Source organism: Corticium candelabrum, chromosome 3 (genome assembly GCF_963422355.1).
Source record: "Corticium candelabrum chromosome 3, ooCorCand1.1, whole genome shotgun sequence".
Taxonomy (NCBI): Eukaryota; Metazoa; Porifera; class Homoscleromorpha; order Homosclerophorida; family Plakinidae; genus Corticium; species Corticium candelabrum.
Window position 1 is genome coordinate 8,638,973 of NC_085087.1, and position 20,364 is coordinate 8,659,336.

The window sequence follows — 20,364 nt, forward strand, 5'->3', positions numbered from 1 at the left end:
TGCTGAGAGAGACGCGAAAACACGTGAACCGAGTGATCGAATTAGACGAAGCATTTTACTTGCTTTCCGCGAGGGTTCACGCACTCGGTGGGAGGAACCAAACTAAATCGCTCACATTCCATTGGTAGATCTAGTCTAGTAGCTACATGCATAATCCAAATAAAATTTTTTTATTAGTGACAAAAATAATGTTACCCAAATGTCATGCTGTTATTGCCACACCGTTTCCTGTTGCTGTTTGTGTGGATACAGAAAGTGTTAATTAGCAAAATTTGAAATTATTATTTTGTATTACAGGTTGGGATATCAACACTGGCATGTCACTGTGCATACTTAGTTGTCTATGTATTTTAGGTTTTCCATCAGTTTTAGTCTCTCTAGACTATGGTTTTCTTTGTAACTTGTTTGTTACTTTGTACTGCACTAGTAGGCTAGCAATAACAAGCTAAGGCTGGTAGAAGCAAACACAACAAATGACTTCAAATTTAGTAAACACTGTGTGCAAAGATGTGATCAAATAGACTGAATTTGCATGTGTATATGGACTGCTGATCTATGAATATCTTTAATTAATAACATTGAATGATTGTTTGGTGGATTAACAATGTTCAGTGTTCTTATTGGCAATTGTATCTAAACTCTGTATTCGTATCAATATACTGTGAATACATATAAAGCATATAATAATCATGATGTCTGATAATGATAAAATTTCTGTGTAAAACAAAGGGCACAATGATGGCTAGTCGATACAGGCACCTCACATTCTGCACACCAACACAGAAATTATGAAACTATAATGTTTATATAACGGTCACACTTATGAGCTACAATTCTATTGGGAAGATGACAAGCTTCTCTTGACTGCTGCATCAATGGGATCCGGTAACAGTGCACACACCTCCAACAGCAGATCATCTATCTTCTTCGTATCACCAACTTCCTCAGTCTTCACTTGAATAATTGCAGACAATTTGTCAGCGAGAGAGACCTTGTCATGACAAATGACATTAATCTGAGAGAAATTAAAACCTAATCTTTCTGCAAATGAATGCCATTGGTCTACACCATACTCAATAACAGCCTTCACAACTGGACTGGGAGAAAGTGGAGTTGCTTGTTTGGAAGGGAGAATAACCAGCAGGTCACCAAGATTATCTTCCACTAGCTTATCACCAATTATTTTCTTTACTACAGTAAGTGGCCCTTTGTTCTTTGTCTTTGCTTCCTTGATTTCCTCCTCTGAGTAGGCAGCAACTTGTTTCAGTTCTTTGTGTTCCTCTAAATGCTTGCTGTGCAAATATTCAGTCTCATATTCAGTGCCTGGACTGTATCTGTCTAACATATCTCTCCAGAGAGACATGACAGTGTCAAGCAGGGAAACACATTCTGCTTGCGTTGCCTTACCTCCACGACACACAAAATCGACAGAACGAACAGGATCCACCATAGCAACCAAGCATGCCACACGATTAGAAACTGTATCACCTTGTGATGTGATCAGTCCATTCCTCCACAGCAGTGCTGTTTTATCTAATTTAGTGCAAACTTTAGATTGAAAAATGCCAAATGCAGATGGACTGAAGATTGTTGTCTGACTGCTGCACACTTGACGTCGACCGACATACACTTTCTTACTCTCGTCTCTCTTCCACATGACAGACAGATCCTTAGAAGGCAAAAGAGCTGGAAACATGTATGTGTTGTCTCTGCCTTCCACTTTAAAGCAGAAACCAAGAGATTCATTTAGAGCGAGAACTTTATCTGTGTTGAGTTGAACTTGAATCTTCTTATCTTTTTGGAAATGATTGATTGCCGTTTCTGCTTCTTCTCTTGTTACTGTGCCATCCTTCCTCTTTGACCTGACGTGCCACTTGAATTTCTCAGAAGCAATGAGAGGACCGATGGCATAATGATGCAGACCGGCAGGATTGAGAGCAGCCACATCACCAACAACAGCAATCTAACACAGAACGAAACAATAGCACATACCTTGGGACATAAATAAATGTCAAGAAATAATGATGTCACTAATCCTACTACATCAAAATGTCGCAAAGGCACACCAACGCATGTCCTTCCATTGTACATCACATTACAACACATGCACGCACACACACACACACACACACACACACACACACACACACACACACACACACACACACACACACACACAGCCTAACTAACGAACTAGACAGCTGCTAGTTGTCTCACCTCTCCTGAATCATCCAGAAAATCAACTACCTTCTCTACAACCTTCTTCTCTTGTCCTGGACATGCTTCCTGCTCAATACTTTCCATGAGTGTTGCCTTCCCCATGAACAGATCTTCTTGTTTCTTACGAAGAGAAGGAAGCAACTTGGACACGACTGGCTGACAAAGACGAGGATACAGAGGAGCAGACTGAATGAAACATAAATATCTATATCAGCAACCAACTAAAAGAATAGGATTTGTTTTATGCTTACCTTTTGAAACTCCTGCTTGAAATCAAGAAGAATTTCCTTCAAATGTCTCAATTGAGGAGAAGAACTCTTTCTGCAATCAAGAATAATACAGTCTGCAATTATGTTGATCTTGCCTTTAAACACTTCATAAAGGTGCATGACCACACACTCCAATAAATCTTGACAATTATCATAAGTGTCTCTTCGACTGGCAGCTATCAACACTGTGGGTATAAACTCTGCATCCAAACTGGCTCTGAGAAATGAGAGCCAATACTGAAGCTCTTCTAGCAACTCCTCAGCACTGCATAGTTGTCTCTCCTTTCCTCTCGCTAGACTCACTAGCAGGATGAAGAACGAGTTGGATGAAGAAAAGAATAGGCCGTGTGTTTTGTGGAACTGCTTTTGACCTGCATAGTCCCACAGTGAGAAGCGACCCACTCCTGGAATATCGACTGTCATCACGTTGATACCAATTGTGCGTTCCTCTTCACAATCTGGGTCATCTGCTTTGTTCTCATTTGCAAAGAAAGCCCATTCTAACCATCCTCGTTTGAGAGCCTCCATGAGTGTCGTCTTTCCTGCTCCTTCTGAACCAATGAAACACAATTTCATGATTTCGGGTCTCACTGTGCCCTCAGCATACAGAACAGCATACTTCTGTTCATCCTGACAATACAATCCATCAAGTCTACACACACCACCATATCTCACTACATAAACGTCTCACTATTGCTTTCCTCAGTCGTCTTCTCAGTTCACCATCAGTCAGTTGGTGCGGCCTCCTGCCATCCTGATAAAATAACATACAAATATAAAAAATGTCCATATCACAGGTAATAAACAATACAAAGATACGAGAAATGCTATCACAGATAAAGAAATATATCTAACACATTTCCACGCAAAAAAGTCATTTATTATGAGTGGTTCCATTATTAAAAAACGGCAAATATCCCTTAACCAATCACAGCACCATTTCAAGGATGTAAACGACCTCACATGCCTTGTTTGAATGTTGGCTTGGCATACTTTACTGTGAACTTGCAAGGACAACAGAACTGGTCCAGCAGGTCCAGTGCTTGCCAGACCAGTATATGAAACGTTAACTTCCACCAGAAGAATAAAGCAGTTACCCTCAGTTAAAACACAAAAAATGACCAATAAGGAATTTATCTATTTTGTGGTTCAATCAATTAACATCATTTATGTGTAATTAGTTCTGTTTATAAAAAACAGATCTGTTTTGGTAGTATTGTAAATGTTTTAAGTGATGTGACTTAATCATGACTCTTAGCGCATTATGCTAGACTAGACTCTTACCCAGTCCTCTCCTCGCGTGTGTGCTCCGCGCGTTTTAGCACGTGTAAACAAAAAAGCACACGCTAAAACACGTGGAGTGCACACAAGAAGAAGACTGGGTAAGAGTCTAATGCTAGACCACTGTATATTTGCTTCCAACAGCCATGACCTGTCCCATGAAAGTTAGAAGGGCTTGTTTACCTTATCTTTAGCATCTGCATCAGCCTTCTTCTCCAACAGACACTTGACTGCCTCACGATGATCAAGTTGAGCAGCAAAGTGAAGTAAAGTGCGACCAGACTGCATGCACAACACAAAACATCTTTCACACATAATCAACAGTATTGTGAAAACTCTCACCTCCTTCTCCACTGATTGACAAAACTTCTCTGCAATCTTTGTTGCAACATCCACTTCATTCCTACATGCCCACTGCAGCAACTTCCACACATCCTATTATCAACAAACAAAGAAAGAGAATCAATGTCACAAATCAATTCCATAAAAGGAAATACAAACAAAAATAGAGAGCACTAAATTGGTAAGACTTAATGCTGATTGCACAATTATTGCATGCTTGCATGATTTTACAAAGTTACAATATGTCACATGACTCAAAATACTAGTAGCAACATGTTGTAGTGCGCTTCTTTGCTGTTCCATAACATTACAACCAATGACATATCGAGATCATATTCATTGATCAAAGCTTGCAAATGTCTACATCAAATGCCGCATTCAGACTAACCCATACACTCACATGCCCACAGGAACCTATCATGCAGGAACCTATCATGCTGGCTTCTTCTCTAAACAAACCTTACTCTGCAAACTCAAGCTAATTTAATCATCTCAACATATGATGTAAAACCTATCTATGTTGTAAATCAAGAGCTACAGCAGCAACTGACGCAAACATCACACACGCGCGTGCACACTCACACACATGCACACACCCACACCCACACAAATGGACAAATGTTAAAATCCTGTCATTCGACGTCGGCCTTAAGGTAAGTTGCGAAGATCGCTCCCCTGCCTCTAGAGCAAGCGCTACAATCCACCTGGAGCTTGGCGGGAGTCATCCAGGTGCACTGACAATGGCGCAGCTCTAGGACTGGACACCAAGGCCCATAAGTACCCGTCTGCTGCATGATGTTACTGCCAAGTCAGCGGTCATGTTCACTCCACTCAATGACCAGGTACTCGTTTATACTCCTGAGTCGAGAGAAGCAATTGTGTGTAAGTTTCTTGCTTAAGGAAATTATGCCATAGCTCGCCATCACTGTGACTTGAACTTGCAACCCTACAAGGTCCCAGATGTTCCATTCTCCAAATGCATACTAACCAATTGAGCTACACCACACACACACACACACACACACACACACACACACACACACACACACACACACACACACACACACACACACACACACACACACATACACACACGTGCATACCACACACACACACACACACACACACACACACACACACACACACACACACACACACACACACACACACACACACACACGTGCACACCACACACACACACACACACACACACACACACACACACACACACACGTGCACACCACACACACACACACACACACACACACACACACACACACACACACACACACACACACACACACACACACAGCCTCGTCCCCCCAGACTCACGTGAGCCTGGCAGTGTCCGGTTCCCGTATGACACTTTCAGCCTCCCGTGAGTCTGAACTCGCCGTGCCTACTTTCACACACTTACTTCACTAAGTGTCACCCCACATCATAGTCTTGGCACCCCACGTGACTAAATAGTACCTATGTCACAAACTCAATTAGCTTATATCTATCTAATGTGTGACCCAGCAGATTGTGTACCATGCCCAAGCTTCCGAACAGCGCATGGGGACTCTCCACGGTGAGTGATTCACCACGTTTATGCTATCCAAATCTCAAGACGACTTCAGCATGTGGAAAGGTGAGTGTATTCCTAGCTAAGTTATTGTCCTACTCGCGTAGACTGGCGAGCCTGCCAAGTCTAGTTACAGCGATCCGGACTGCGCGTGTAGTTCACTCGTTGTTTCGTCGCACATCCGCTATCTGCACGGCCCTTGCTAGTGCACAGACTCTAATGGCCAGTAGGGCGCGCAATGGCAACAAGAGACACATTGACATGGAATTGCAGTCCGCTCTCCGTGTTTTCAATTATGATGACTTTTGGGAGAGTAAACTTGAAGTCTTCAGGGCCATTCTAGGGGGAAAAGACATCTTTGTCCGCAGAAACAACGAGTGAACTACACGTGGAGTCCAGATCGCTGTAACTAGACTTGACAGGCTCGCCAGTCTACGCGAGTAGGACAATAACTTAGCTAGGAATACACTCACCTTTCCACATGCTGAAGTCGTCTTGAGATTTGGATAGCGTGAACGTGGTGAATCACTCACTGTGGAGAGTCCCCATGCGCTGTTCGGAAGCTTGGGCGTGATACACAATCTGCTGGGTCCCACATTAGATAGATATAAGCTAATTGAGTTTGTGACTTAGTACTATTTAGTCACGTGGGGTGCCAAGACTATGACGTGAGGTGACACTTAGTGAAGTGTGTGAAAGTAGGCGCGGTGATTCCAGACACACAGGAGGCTGAAAGTGTTATACGGGAACTGGACACTGCCAGGCTCACGTGAGTTTGGGGACGAGGCTACACACACACACACACACACACACACACACACACACACACACACACACACACACACACACACACACACACACACAATGATAAGCGAGGGCACTGCATGCACAACAATGATCGATCAATTAATACCAAACTGTTAGCCTCAACGCTAGGCCATCTTCCCCTTATGTGGTGGCGTAACGCACGTGATGTTACGTAGGGACACTATATTTTGTCACGTGATGACTTTCTCATTTTGCGATTGGTTGTTCAAACATTATGTATGCAATTAAATTAGGTTAATAATTATTGATAGGAGTTGCCTGTAAAGTCAGTTAGTTATTTAGCAATAGAATGGTCGGCGGAGAAGAAACGAGGCGTGAGATCACAGAAATCAAAGCAAAAGCAAAATATACACGAAAATTTAAGTCTGTGCTTGCACGCAGAACTGGTGCTACTTTGCAAGTGTAATTCTACTACCTGTGCCCCAAACATTCTGTGAATAGATGTCTTCTCAGGACCTCTGCAATCCAAAGAGTGGCGCAAGCACAGCTGCAGACTACATGGCTACAATCGTCATTAGCGTGGCAAGTGTTTGTTGCTTCTTGATGTTACATAAACCCACATCATCCTTGAAGTTCAACACAGTTGTAATGTTCTGCTGATCTGCAGCCGGCTGTCGTTTGATCTGTAGCCAACTCAGCTGGAAACGTTTCCCAGGTTGGTTATTATAATTACGGACTGACAGACCGTGATGATGACGAACCAGGAAGAGCTTACCTTATTAATTAATTTAAAAAGTTTATTGATTAATTGGATAATGAGTAATGGAGGGTATTTATGCATAATGTGTCCCCACGCCATTCTTCGCCTTATAGTGGCAACTTTGTTTCTGGTCATGTGAACCTCTTGTATAAACGCGTGCGTTACTCCACCACGTAAGCCCAAGATGGACTAGCGTCGAGGCCACCCCCCAAACTGTATCCACTCATTATGCTGTAAGACAACTGTTACTCACCTCTAATGCAACTGACTGCATTACTGATAACAACTGACCAGCTGTTGACTTGTGACCACTTATCACAGCAATGTCGAAAGGTGTCCTCCCATCCTACCACACATACAATTGTAATGGAATGAGTCAGTAAGAATATGACAACATGCCTTCACAAATCTTAGTAAATCTGCAGCATTTAGTGAACATAAAATCAACATACTAGTACAAACCTATCTTAGGTCACACATTGCAAAGTGTAAGTAACATCTTTCATTAAACAGGTTGTTGATATCAACTTTATACAACTAAGAACATCAGATCTGTGACCAAAAACATCCTAAAACGTTAATGTAGACTTCATTCTAATGATTGTTCTTGATTGAAACATAATTTTCATGTCATATGTTCAACTAGTAGACACGTTTCTGGGTAAAATTCTCTTAAACCACCCTAGGAAGCACAAACTCCAACTTCCCACACCCTCCAGTCACCACAAACAAGTCGATTCATTAGACAGCACTCTTCTCAATGTTTGCACGTTGAACAAACGTTAGCAGGTTAACTCTACCATACAGAATGCACTACACTTACTATAAATATCACAAATCATATATGCAACAAAGTGTAAAGGGGAAGCCCAACAGACAATACAACCTCATCTCTAAATGTAGGCTTTATCGTGAAAATCCGTGCTGCACTGCTTTCAGCCCAGCCGTCGCTTTGGTAGCGGAGAAAATACGAGTTATGTACAGAGCATGCGCCAAGCTGACGTCATTGATGCTAAGCTCCGCCTACACCAAATCAACTGCCTGCGCTCAGTTATCTTGCAAGTAAACTACACAAAAACTAAACAGGAATGGTAATTATAGAGGGATCTTGTGTTTAAGGCCTTAAAAGAGCTCCTTGTAATGAAAGTAGGATGCTAGAGGTCGTTTTCTCCCAGCAGACTTGACCCTCTCCTCTCACAGAAGATGAGGCTAGCACAATAAAACTCAACAGTAATTAGCATTAGCCTTCATTCTATTAATCTACAAGAAGAATCATGCACAAGGTTCAAGTATGTCAAGGAAGTGTACATTGTTCTCTAGTCCTACGTCCACGTCAATTTTAGGTAGCAGTTCGGTGTGCTCAGCTTTGGAGATCAGCGTGGCTTCTAGATGCCTTATGAGCCGCGATAGAGGATGAAGTATCCGAGAATGACAAAGGGGCGGTATATTGCATGGTCACGAGTCTACACACTATGCAGGGTGTAAACAACTTACGTACTACAGTACTAGCTACACCGTCTACTCATTGTGCTTGGGTAAACGTCTAAGGCTCAATCAAAGTCATTCTGCACCTGTAACACTTTGCCCAGCCGCTGTTTGAAAGGCGAGTGTCCGCTTACTCAGATCTCTCTAAGAGAACCTCATATTTGAACTCTCCGAATTTTTCTCTTCGTAGATTAATAAAACGAAGGGTAATGCTAATTACCGTTGAGTTTTATTGTGAGAGGAGAGGGTCAAGTCTACTGGGAAAAAACAGCATCTAGCATATCCTACTTTCGTTGCAGAGAGCTCTTCTAAGGCCTTAAACTACAAGATCCTTCTATAGTTACCATTCCCGTTTAGTTATTGTGTAGTTTACTGGCAAGATAACTGAGCTACGCAGGCAATTCATTTGGTGTAGGCGGAGCTTAGCGCCCACAACATACAAGCCTAACGCTAGCCTTGTACCCAGGCCCTCTTGCGCACTCGAAGAAGAGTGCCTGGTACAAGATGTTTTCGCATGCGTGCATAAATTACCTCAAAATCAGGGTAATGTATGCACACATGCGGAACCCATGTTGTTTAGAATCTCAAGCTCATAATGTCGCATGTAATGACAGTGAAACAGCTTCCATGTTCAGTAGTGACTCGTCTTTCTCAGCGGCCGTACACATGTTTGAAGACCTAGGAGCCAGTGTGCACTTAGCTAAATGACGACTCTTCACGTGCACGGCACTAAAAGGGATGATCAATGCATCGATCGTCTGCGGTGATGTTCTTTGTCCGCTTTTTTCAACCTAGATATCAGTCCTGGCTGTCATGTGCCTGCACCCTCATTTTTCTGCTACAGCTCGAATGCGCTGAGCACAGCGCTGGCAGATCTGAGTGAAAGACCGTCTGTCGTACAGATAAAGATTCCCAAAGTAAGCTGTACATTCTGTTGCAGTCCTTCTCAGTAAGCAAACACTGTAAACAGCCTGACTGCTGTACAAGTAGACATCGCGATCGAGGAATGACAAACTCGACACTCCAAACAGCTGCCACAAAAACAAAGTCTAAAATTGTCTAGATGGATCACTGTGACTTCATACACTACTGATGCACAGAAGCTGTTTTGCTGTCCATTGCGCACGACATTATCGGCTCAAGATTCTAAACAACATTGGTTCCGCATGCGTGCATACATTTCCCCGATTTCCAGGTAATGTATGTGCATGTGAACACAGGCCCTCTTCTCTGGGTGCGCAAGAGGGCCTGGGTACGAGGCTGGCCTGGCGAATGCTCCGTACATACCACACGCTTTCCCTGCTACCAAAGCGACTGTTTGCCTGAAAGTAGCACAGCAAGAAGTTTCATGATAAAGCTTACATTTTGAGATCAGATTGCAGGGTTCTCGCTACAGAGTGGCAGCGTGGCGCTGTGCCACGATCAGAAATGGTAGCTAGGAGTCCAAAGTCTTCCAGCTAGGGAATGTTTGAGAATTTCATACTACTGAAACACAATACTAAAGGTGACAATAGCCACAAATCCAGGCTCTTGCAAAGTACCGCAGGATGATAGTCTCGCTTTAGACGTACACATAAGTGTTGATTGCAGTTCCAGATGCGCTGCCTCTGATTCTAGTCCCGGATGCCCGTCCAGTGACCCGGAAAGCACACCTCTTGTCCAGGAAGTGTGCACCTAGAATCTACTCTAGATGTCATGGCTTCATGGGAAGCAACAATGGTCGTCCACGTCCATCAACGCCTGACTAGACAAACTTTCTGTAGCTCGTCTTACAAAACGTGTGCATGCGCAATCGATGAAGATCCCTAAGAAGGGCTTACTGGCAATCAAAGTTGATCTCCTTGCCAGGTCACTTGAACGTACGTTACACACAATAGCTAGAATGCAAAGTCTACCTCAATTGAGATAGGCTCCAGTGTGTATGTTCGGGTGTAGTGGACCCGCCCATCCCGCCACGCTCACAAAAATCTCTAGCGAGAACCCTGAGATTGTATTTCTGTTGGAGCTCCCCTTTATGAGTCAAACTGTTCGTAATATTGCTTACCATATCTTTAGCATCTGCATCAGCCTTCTTCTCCAACAGACACTCGACTGCCTCACGATGATCAAGTTGAGCAGCAAAGTGAAGTAAAGTGCGACCAGACTGCATGCACAACACAAAAACATCTTTCACACATAATCAACAGTATTGTGAAAACTCCCACCTCCTTCTCCACTGATTGACAAAACTTCTCTGCAATCTTTGTTGCAACATCCACGTCATTCCTACATGCCCACTGCAGCAACTTCCACACATTCTATTATCAACAATCAAAGAAAGAGAATCAATCTCATAAATCAATTCCATAAAAGGAAATATAAACAAAAATAGAGAGCACTAAATTGGTATGACTTAATGCTGATTGCACAATTATTGCATGCTTGCATGATTTTACAAAGTTACAATATGTCATGTGACTCAAAATACTAGTAACAAGATGTTGTAGTGCGCTTCTTTTCTGTCCATACCATTACAACCAACAAAATATGGAGATCATATTCGTTGATCAAAGCTTGCAAGTGTCTACATCAAATGCCGCATTCAAACTAATCCATACACTCACATGCCGACAGGAACTTATCATGTCGGCTTCTTCTCTAAACAAACCTTACTCCACAAACTCAAGCTAATTTAAACATCTCAACATATGATGTAAAACCTATCTATGTTGTAAATCAAGAGCTACAGCAGCAAGTGGCGCAAACGTTGATGACACACACGCGTGTGCACACTCACACACACGCACACACCCACACAAATGGACAAATGTTAAGCCCTTCACGTCATTCGACGTCAGCCTTAAGGTAAGTTGCGGAGATAGCTCCCCTGCCTCTAGAGCCAGCGCTACAATCTACCTGGAGCCTGGCCGGAGTCATCCAGGTGCACTGGCAATGACACAGCTCTGGGACTAGACACCATAGCTCAAAGTACTCGTCTGCTGTATGATGTTACTGCCAAGTCAGCGGTCATGTCCACCCCACTCAATGACCAGGTACTCATTTATACTCCCAAGTCGAGAGAAGCAATTGTGTGTAAATTTCTTGCTTAAGGAAATTATGCCATAGCTTGCCATCACTGTGACTTGAACTTGTAACCCTGCAGGGTCCCAAATGTTTTCATTCTCCAAATGCACTACGAATCAATCGAGCTACACCACACACACACACACACACACACACACACACACACACACACACACACACACACACACACACACACACACGTGCAAGCGCACACCACACACACACACACACACACACACACACACACACACACACACACACACACACACACACACACACACACACACACACACAATGATAACCGAGGGCACTGCATGCACAACAATGATCGATCAATTAATACCAAACTGTTAGCCTCAACGCTAGGCCATCTTCCCCTTATGTGGTGGTGTAACGTGCGTAATGTTACGTAAGGACACTATATTTTGTCACGTGATGACTTTTTCATGTTGCGATTGGTTGTTCAAATATTATGTATGCAATTAAATTAGGTTAATGATTATTGATAGGAGTTGCCTGTAAAGTCAGTTACAGTTAATTAGCAATAGAATGGTCGGCGGAGAAGAAACGAGGCGTGAGATCACAGAAATCAAAGCAAAAGCAAAATATAAACAAAAATTTAAGTCTGTGCTTGCACGCAGAACTGGTGCTGCTTTGCAAGTGTAATTCTACTACCTGTGCCCCAAACATTCTGTGAATAGATGTCTTCTCAGGACCTCTGCAATCCAAAGGGTGGTGCAAGCACAGCTGCAGACTACATGGCTACAATCGCCGTTAGCGTGGCAAGTGTTTGTTGCTTCTTGATGTTACATAAACCCACATCATCCTTGAAGTTCAACACAGTTGTAATGTTCTGCTGATCTGCAGCCGGCTGTCGTTTGATCTGTAGCCAACTCAGCTGGAAACGTTTCCCAGGTTGATTATTATAATTACGGACTGACAGACCGTGATGACGACGAACCAGGAAGAGCTTACCTTATTAATTAATTTAAAAAGTTTATTGATTAATTGGATAATGAGTAATGGAGGGTATTTATGCATAATGTGTCCCCACGCCATTCTTCGCCTTATAGTGGCAACTTTGTTTCTGGTCATGTGAACCTCTTGTATAAACGCGTGCGTTACTCCACCACGTAAGCCCAAGATGGACTAGCGTCGAGGCCACCCCCCCAAACTGTATCCACTCATTATGCTGTAAGACAACTGTTACTCACCTCTAATGCAACTGACTGCATTACTGATAACAACTGACCAGCTGTTGACTTGTGACCACTTATCACAGCAATGTCGAAAGGTGTCCTCCCATCCTACCACACATACAATTGTAATGGAATGAGTCAGTAAGAATATGACAACATGCCTTCACAAATCTTAGTAAATCTGCAGCATTTAGTGAACATAAAATCAACATACTAGTACAAAACCTATCTTAGGTCACACATTGCAAAGAGTAAGTAACATCTTTCATTAAACAGGTTGTTGATATCAACTTTATACAACTAAGAACATCAGATCTGTGACCAAAAATATTCCTAAAACGTTAATGTAGACTTCATTCTAATGATTGTTCTTGATTGAAACATAATTTTCATGTCATATGTTCAACTAGTAGACACGTTTCTGGGTAAAATTCTCTTAAACCACCTTAGGAAGCACAAACTCCAACCTCCCACACCCTCCAGTCACCACAAAAAAAGGCGATTCATTAGACAGCACTCTTCTCAATGTTTGCACGTTGAACAAACGTTAGCAGGTTAACTCTACCATACAGAATGCACTACACTTACTATAAATATCACAAATCATATATGCAACAAAGTGTAAAGGAGAAGCCCAACAGACAATACAACCTCATCTCTAAATGTAGGCTTTATCGTGAAAATCCGTGCTGCACTGCTTTCAGCCCAGCCGTCGCTTTGGTAGCGGAGAAAATACGAGTTATGTACAGAGCATGCGCCAAGCTGACGTCATTGATGCTAAGCTCCGCCTACACCAAATCAACTGCCTGCGTAGCTCAGTTATCTTGCAAGTAAACTACACAAAAACTAAACAGGAATGGTAATTATAGAGGGATCTTGTGTTTAAGGCCTTAAAAGAGCTCCTTGTTATGAAAGGAGGATGCTAGAGGTCGTTTTCTCCCAGCAGACTTGACCCTCTCCTCTCACAGAAGATGAGGCTAGCACAATAAAACTCAACAGTAATTAGCATTAGCCTTCGTTCTATTAATCCACAAGAAGAAATATGCACAAGGTTCAAGTATGTCAAGGAAGTGTACATGTTCTCCTCAAGAAAACTGCGTAGGCAGACACGCACCTTCTTGCTGTTCTCTAGTCCTACGTCCACGTCAATTTAATTTAATAAGGTAGCAGTTCGGTGTGCTCAGCTTTGGAGATCAGCATGGCTTCTAGATGCCTTATGAGCCGCGGAGTATCTGGGAATGACGAAGGGGCGGTATATTGCCATGGTCACGAGTCTACACACTATGCAGGGTGTAAACAACTTACATACTACAATACTAGCTACACCGTCTACATCATTGTGCTTGGGTAAAAAAGTCTAAGGCTCAATCAAAGTCATTCTGCACCTGTAACACTTTGCCCAGCCACTGTTTGAAAGGCGCGTGTCCGCCTACTCAGATCTCTCTAAGAGAACCTCATATTTGAACTCTCCGAATTTTTCTCTTCGTAGATTAATAAAACGAAGGGTAATGCTAATTACCGTTGAGTTTTATTGTGCTACCTTCATCTTCTGTGAGAGGAGAGGGTCAAGTCTACTGGGAGAAAACAGCGTCTAGCATATCCTACTTTCGTTGCAGAGAGCTCTTCTAAGATTTTAAAATACAAGATCCCTCTATAGTTACCATTCTCGTTTAGTTTTTATGTAGTTTACTGGCAACATAACAGAGCTACGCAGGCTACTTGTACCCAGGCACTCTTACGTGCTCGAAGAAGAGGGCCTGGTACAAGTTGTTTTCGCATGTGCACATAAATTACCACGAAATCAGAGTAATGTATGCACACATGCGGAACCCATGTTGTTTAGAATCTCGAGCTCACAGTGTCGTGTGCAACGACAGCAAAACAGCTTCCGTGTTCAGTAGTGACTCGTCTTTCTCAGCGGCTGTACACACGTTGGAAAACCTAGGAGCCAGTGTGCGCTTAGCTAGAGGACAACTCTTCATGTGCACAGCACTAAAAGGGGTGATCGATGCATCGATCGTCTGCGGTGATGTTCTTTGTTCGCTTTTTCAACCTAGATACCAGTCCTGGCTGTCATGTGCCTGCACCCTCATTTTTCTGCTACAGCTCAAATGCGCCGAGCACAGCGCTGGCAGATCTGGCAAACAAGCTCTACTGTTATATTTACTGTTGATACACTTACCTTGTCTGAAGCGTCAACATCTGCATTGTTGCTCAAGAGAACATCAACCACATCACAGTTGCCATGATCAGCAGCATAGTGAAGAAATGTTCGTCCCAACTGCATCAACAATACAATAACAAGTCATACAAATGACTGACATTTTATTTCTAACTCTGTCCTTCACTTCTGTTCCCTGCTCCACAATCTTTCTTATCACATCCACTCTACTGTTCTTGTGTGCCCAGTGTAACACGACACATCGAGTCTACACAATCCATACAGTCACACTTCCTTGTTTCTCTCAACACACAACTGACACACACAAACCTCCACTGCAACATCTTCCATTGACATAGAAACAGTCTGAAACACAAAAAATCAACAACACAACATGCAAAGTATGCTCAGAGAGACAAACAGTACCGTTTCCACATCATTGCCGTCTGGCAGTCTTCTCTTCAGGATGATGTCGGCAATGTCCATGTTGTCATAAACAGCCACAATATCCAATGCATCACGACCATTCTGTTCACACACTACTCAATGACACAATCACAACAAGTCGACAAATCCCTACTTTGTCCTTCCATTCTGTTCCGTGATGTTCCACAATATTACTTGCAACATCAACTCTCTTGTTCTTACATGCCCAATGGAACACGGGAGGACGAGTCTACACACACCACACACTCACACACATTCATTTCATTCTCTCAACACAACTGACTGTCACACACCTTAACTGTAAGATCTTCAACTCTTTTACTTGCAAACACCAACCGACCAGCAGTTGACATGTGACCATTCACCATAGCATAATCAAATGCAGTCAAACCAAACTAACCACATATAATGCATATTAGCAATGTGTTGTCCAACAAGCAATCAATACAATACAACTGCCAGCAAACTATCCATCACTACTCATAATACAACACCATGTCTGCTACTAAAACACTCATCTACATCTCATGCTGCAGCATACACACAATCAACACTTTCTAATCAAATATCAAATCATCTCCAACTCTCTCTCCTACACTTGACACACTTTCAACTTCACATCATTTTTCTTATAATAAATGAGATCTACTCAAATACCATTACAAAACAAATCAAGTTATGCTAATCAACAGTTTTGTTTCTATGTGTTTGTAATGTTTGAAATTGGTCAATGTTGCCTAGTAACCGTCAATCAAATAGGAAAGTCTTTGTGGTTAATTATATTTTACACATGCCAACAACCATAGCCGTCCCACTCTTTGAAACTTTGACTTTATCCAGCTATCTATTGCCTCATACTTCCAATCATGGAAATAGCTGATTAAATAAAATAATGTATTTAGAGATTTACCTAATAATGTTTCTGTATTTAGTTTTGAAGTTACACAGGAATTCTCTGCATTTACCTAAAGACCACTAATTCATAACATTAGACAAATGTTCTTATGTACAACTTTGTCTGCTGCAGCAACTATGTGTACATGTTCACTATTGACAAATGTGTCATTACATTGTTTACCTTGGTGTAAGTAAGCTGCTTGTAGTGTGTGTGTTAAACTATCCCCTTTAATGCAATTAGGCTTCTATCACCCCCGTGGTAATTAATTACTAAAACATGCACACATGTAGACGTGAAGTACCGTATTCTCCCGTAATAACGCCCATACCAAAATAACGCCCATGCCCATATATACGCCCATGTGTGACAGGTCAAAACTTTCAGCCCAAAAAACGCCCATGCCTAACTATACGCCCTTGCCCAAGTCTAAACCCAGTATACGCATCCGCAGACAAAACAAAATGAGGACCGCAAAACATTCGTCTCGTCTGTGTGCGTTTGATAAGGTGGTGTCAGTGTTGAGTGAAAGTGCTAACCGCTAGACTCATGCCTTCGTTGCAATTACCTACCCTGATGCTCTTGACGGGCTTCAGGCCAACCATGTGTGTTTATAATGTTTAGTTTCTGCGTGTATGCTGATGCTTTATGGATACCAGTACCTTTGATCTTGCAAATGGATAGTTGCAAGAATTTGTGGTATTTCTGTCTTCAAGTATTTAGATGATGACTGGCCATACGACACCATTTTGCGATCATGTATACGCCTGGGACCAAAACAATATCAATGCCCTAGTATACGCCCAGAAAAAAGTGTTTCTTTTCTATACACCCAAGGCGTTATTACGGGCGAATACAGTATGTGGGTACTTGCAATGATACAAAAAGTTTCTGCTACAGATTGATGTCAACTTAAATCAGACTGATTGAGCGACAAAGTAGCAAAAGCTAACAATGTCAACGTAATAAAACAATTTGCAGTACAAAATATGTGACCAACAAGTTGGTAACCAATAAGTAAGACACCTAGTGCAGAGTCATCACACCTGCATAAGACATGATCATTACATGCTAATCCTTGACACATTGTGAGCACCAAATTTTGTCCTAGGGTTAGTCTTTGTAGTGATGTTGATGTTGTAAAGAACTGTGACTGATATCATTACTTCAAGTATTTACTGTCATAGTCAAGCCACGTGACTAGTTGATATTAATGCCCACTTAAGTTATTATATGATTTAGATTGAACAAAAGGTGTCAATCCCACAGCATTTACACTTCCAAAGGAAAGACAAAAGTAATCAATAAACAACAACCTCAGGTAAACTTTGAATCTAAAATATTAACAAAAAAATTATATAAACACAGGTCTGTACGTACAGGGGTTTGGGGGTTCATACAAACCTCCTGCAGCAGTTAGAGATCCATTTTGTCGGCTAAGAGGAGTTATAGAAAAATATACCAAGACAGCAATCTTATTAACTTAATTAATATACGAGGTCCACATGATGACAACAAATTCAACCTTTTTAGCCTATCTTCTTGTATTATCTGCATGTACATACAACAAAAACACAGTTATTTACGTCCCAGTTTCTGGTATTTACTCTTTTGTACACGTTAAGGGTAGTGGTGTGTACATGCAATCTTGTAGATGTCCAAAGTCACGTAATTCCCAGATATTATAACCGGATACATTCTCCTAGTAACTTTAAATGGTACACTTTTATCCCAAACAAACCTCATGAAACAAATCCTGAGTATGGGTGTGAAACACCACAACGTTTATTCAAAGAAATACAATACAACAGTTCAACTGCAACACATGGAAATACTCACCTCATCCTTCTGTTTAACATTTGCTTTTGATGTTAATAGAATCTCAATGAGTTCATCATAACCTCGACATGCTGCTTCCATTAGAACAGTTTGACCCTGTAATGACAATAATTGTGTTTTATTGTTTGTCTCTACTGTAATATCCGTCCTATCACAAATCTCATCACATCATTTAAATCTCATTCTCTTCATTCATTCATTCACTATCAACACTTACCCATTCATCAGTTCTGTTCACATCTGCCCCTCTAGACACCAAAAACTCAACTAATGACTTGGAGCCATTAGTACAAGCTTTTATCAGTACAGTCCATCCCTACATTAGAGTGAATTGTTATGAACAACAATAAAACGAGTCACTCAATCAATATCATACATATTCATCACACGCATTAACTTCAGCTCCTATATTCAACAGACGTTCAACCTCATCACGTGACTTGCTCCTTACAGCGCTCCATAGCTGGCGATTCAATGTTGTGATGTCTCTCTCACTCATTCTAACATAACAGTAACACATCAATAACACTAAATCCTTTCAATTTCCTTCACAAACGACAATTCACTCAAAACGCGCTCTCAACACAATCACTACACTGTACACACACCACACCAACCCTTCACTCACTTGTATACTCAATGGTATATTGCGTTAGATTGCACTTGTCAAATTTTCTCGTCTTCACACCCTCTTTTTCGCTTCTCTTCAAAACTCACGCCATGTGCTATTTTTGGATTGGTAAGCATGCGCAGTGTCTAGTTCTGTAACACGTACTGCACCGCCAAAAATGGTATGTGTGTGCGTGTGGTGTGTGTGAATTAGTGTTGTGTGTGTGTGTGTGTGTGTGTGTGTGTGTGTGTGTGTGTGTGTGTGTGTGTGTGTGTGTGTGTGTGTGTGTTACGGGACTCGTCTAGCTCAATGAATCATACAAAAATAGTGACTTCTAATTGCATTACGTTTGTAAGTTATACAAAAAATGGCAATAAGTATATTAGTCGTCTAGTACATAAACAAACCAGAACTAAATTAAAATTAAAAAATGCAAAAATACAGACTCAACGTTGGTCCAAAATATCAACTCCATCTGAAGTGAAACAGTACAGCATCACCACAAAATAGAAAAAAAACATAAGCTGAAGCATGGATGCAGCATGAGTGGAATGATGTTGTTCCTACTATTTACAGATTGTTCTCAATTGTGACATCGGATGCAAAGCTGGAATGTTTGCCTGTAGAGACAAGAAACGTGTCACAATGATGTCATACTATCGACGAGCTACAGACCGCGCTGCAGATATGCATTCCAAATTCGTAAAGTCTTGTCCCATGAAGCCGAGACATACTATCACAGAAAGCAATTAGTATAATCAGACATGAACATTAATGATCAAATCTATTCAAATAAGTACATGCAAGTCTATGTATGTATATAATACATGGACTTGTAAAAATGCCACATACTATGCCTCGTACATATATGGCTGTAAAATGTCTATACCCTTCATGTTGGTTTCATTGATATCTATGGTGGCACCTTTAAGTTAAAGCATGCATGTAAAATCTGCACTACAATTAATCTACACGATTTCTACAACATGCTACCAAGTTAAAACTCTTGCAAGTATTGAGACTTACCAATTAACAGACAGACAGACAGACAGACAGACAGGCAGGAAAACAAAAAATTCTTTGGCAAAACGCAATCAACAGCAAGTAGGCATTAGCATGTCTACAAGCTAATGACAAACAAGAAAGTGATTAAAGTACTGTCTACCTGGTTTCTCTCTGGAATGTGAATAATGCTGCGAACTGCATCTCTGTGGCCGACATTCGTTTGCACCAATTTATGCAAGACAAGATCAAACACCCTGCACAACAAGACAACACATCACACCACATCAACGATCACCCTAGCACTCAGATATACAAACTTAATAACATCTTGTATCCCTGCCACAACACAACCATTCTTCGTATCAATACACAATGCAGTCACCACACCACCAACTGCAAGCACAGCCTGACATGCCATTCCATCCGCATCCTGGCAACACAAATTAAAATTTG

At 41.7% G+C, this 20,364-nt stretch overlaps 2 protein-coding genes across 3 annotated transcripts in view; both read right to left on the bottom strand.

The window, feature by feature from the left end:
- Window positions 1-517: 517 nt before the first annotated feature.
- Window positions 518-19,017, bottom strand: LOC134177312 (death-associated protein kinase 1-like). The gene is made up of 20 exons (XM_062644089.1): window positions 18,925-19,017; window positions 18,673-18,796; window positions 18,514-18,612; window positions 18,297-18,392; window positions 15,856-15,957; window positions 15,696-15,791; window positions 15,542-15,643; window positions 15,446-15,481; window positions 15,291-15,383; window positions 15,137-15,235; window positions 12,970-13,062; window positions 10,897-10,989; window positions 10,737-10,835; window positions 7,461-7,553; window positions 4,113-4,205; window positions 3,954-4,052; window positions 3,181-3,243; window positions 2,472-3,119; window positions 2,218-2,406; window positions 518-1,963 (listed from the first exon to the last, which is right to left on the bottom strand). Exons 2-20 carry the CDS (start codon window positions 18,793-18,795, stop codon window positions 836-838), a joined length of 3,444 nt encoding a protein of 1,147 aa, XP_062500073.1. The 5' UTR covers window position 18,796; window positions 18,925-19,017; the 3' UTR covers window positions 518-835.
- A 226-nt stretch (window positions 19,018-19,243) lies between these two features.
- LOC134176737 (uncharacterized WD repeat-containing protein alr3466-like) overlaps window positions 19,244-20,364 on the bottom strand; it is a 7,394-nt gene continuing 6,273 nt past the window's right edge. The window contains exons 22-26 of one of the 2 annotated variants that reach the window (XM_062643395.1): window positions 20,229-20,341; window positions 20,072-20,165; window positions 19,582-19,639; window positions 19,474-19,526; window positions 19,244-19,381 (exon numbers count right to left, since the gene is read on the bottom strand). In XM_062643395.1, coding sequence (XP_062499379.1) covers window positions 19,477-19,526; window positions 19,582-19,639; window positions 20,072-20,165; window positions 20,229-20,341 — 315 coding nt within the window. In that variant the 3' untranslated portion in view covers window positions 19,244-19,381; window positions 19,474-19,476. Of the gene's footprint in view, window positions 19,527-19,581; window positions 19,640-20,071; window positions 20,166-20,228; window positions 20,342-20,364 lie in introns of both variants that reach the window. The other variant, XM_062643394.1, reaches the window with a different exon arrangement.

What these genes read in the sequence shown, in the direction of transcription:
- LOC134177312 (XM_062644089.1), bottom strand. Translation starts at nt 18,795, where the DNA reads ATGAGTGAGAGAGACATCACAACATTGAATCGCCAGCTATGGAGCGCT. An exon ending in TGCAGTCAGTTGCATTAGAG is followed by an intron (nt 4,206 to 7,460) that starts GTGAGTAACAGT and finishes TGTTGATAATAG; the next exon opens with GATGTGTGGAAGTTGCTGCA. An exon ending in GTCAATCAGTGGAGAAGGAG is followed by an intron (nt 4,053 to 4,112) that starts GTGAGAGTTTTC and finishes TTGTGCATGCAG; the next exon opens with TCTGGTCGCACTTTACTTCA.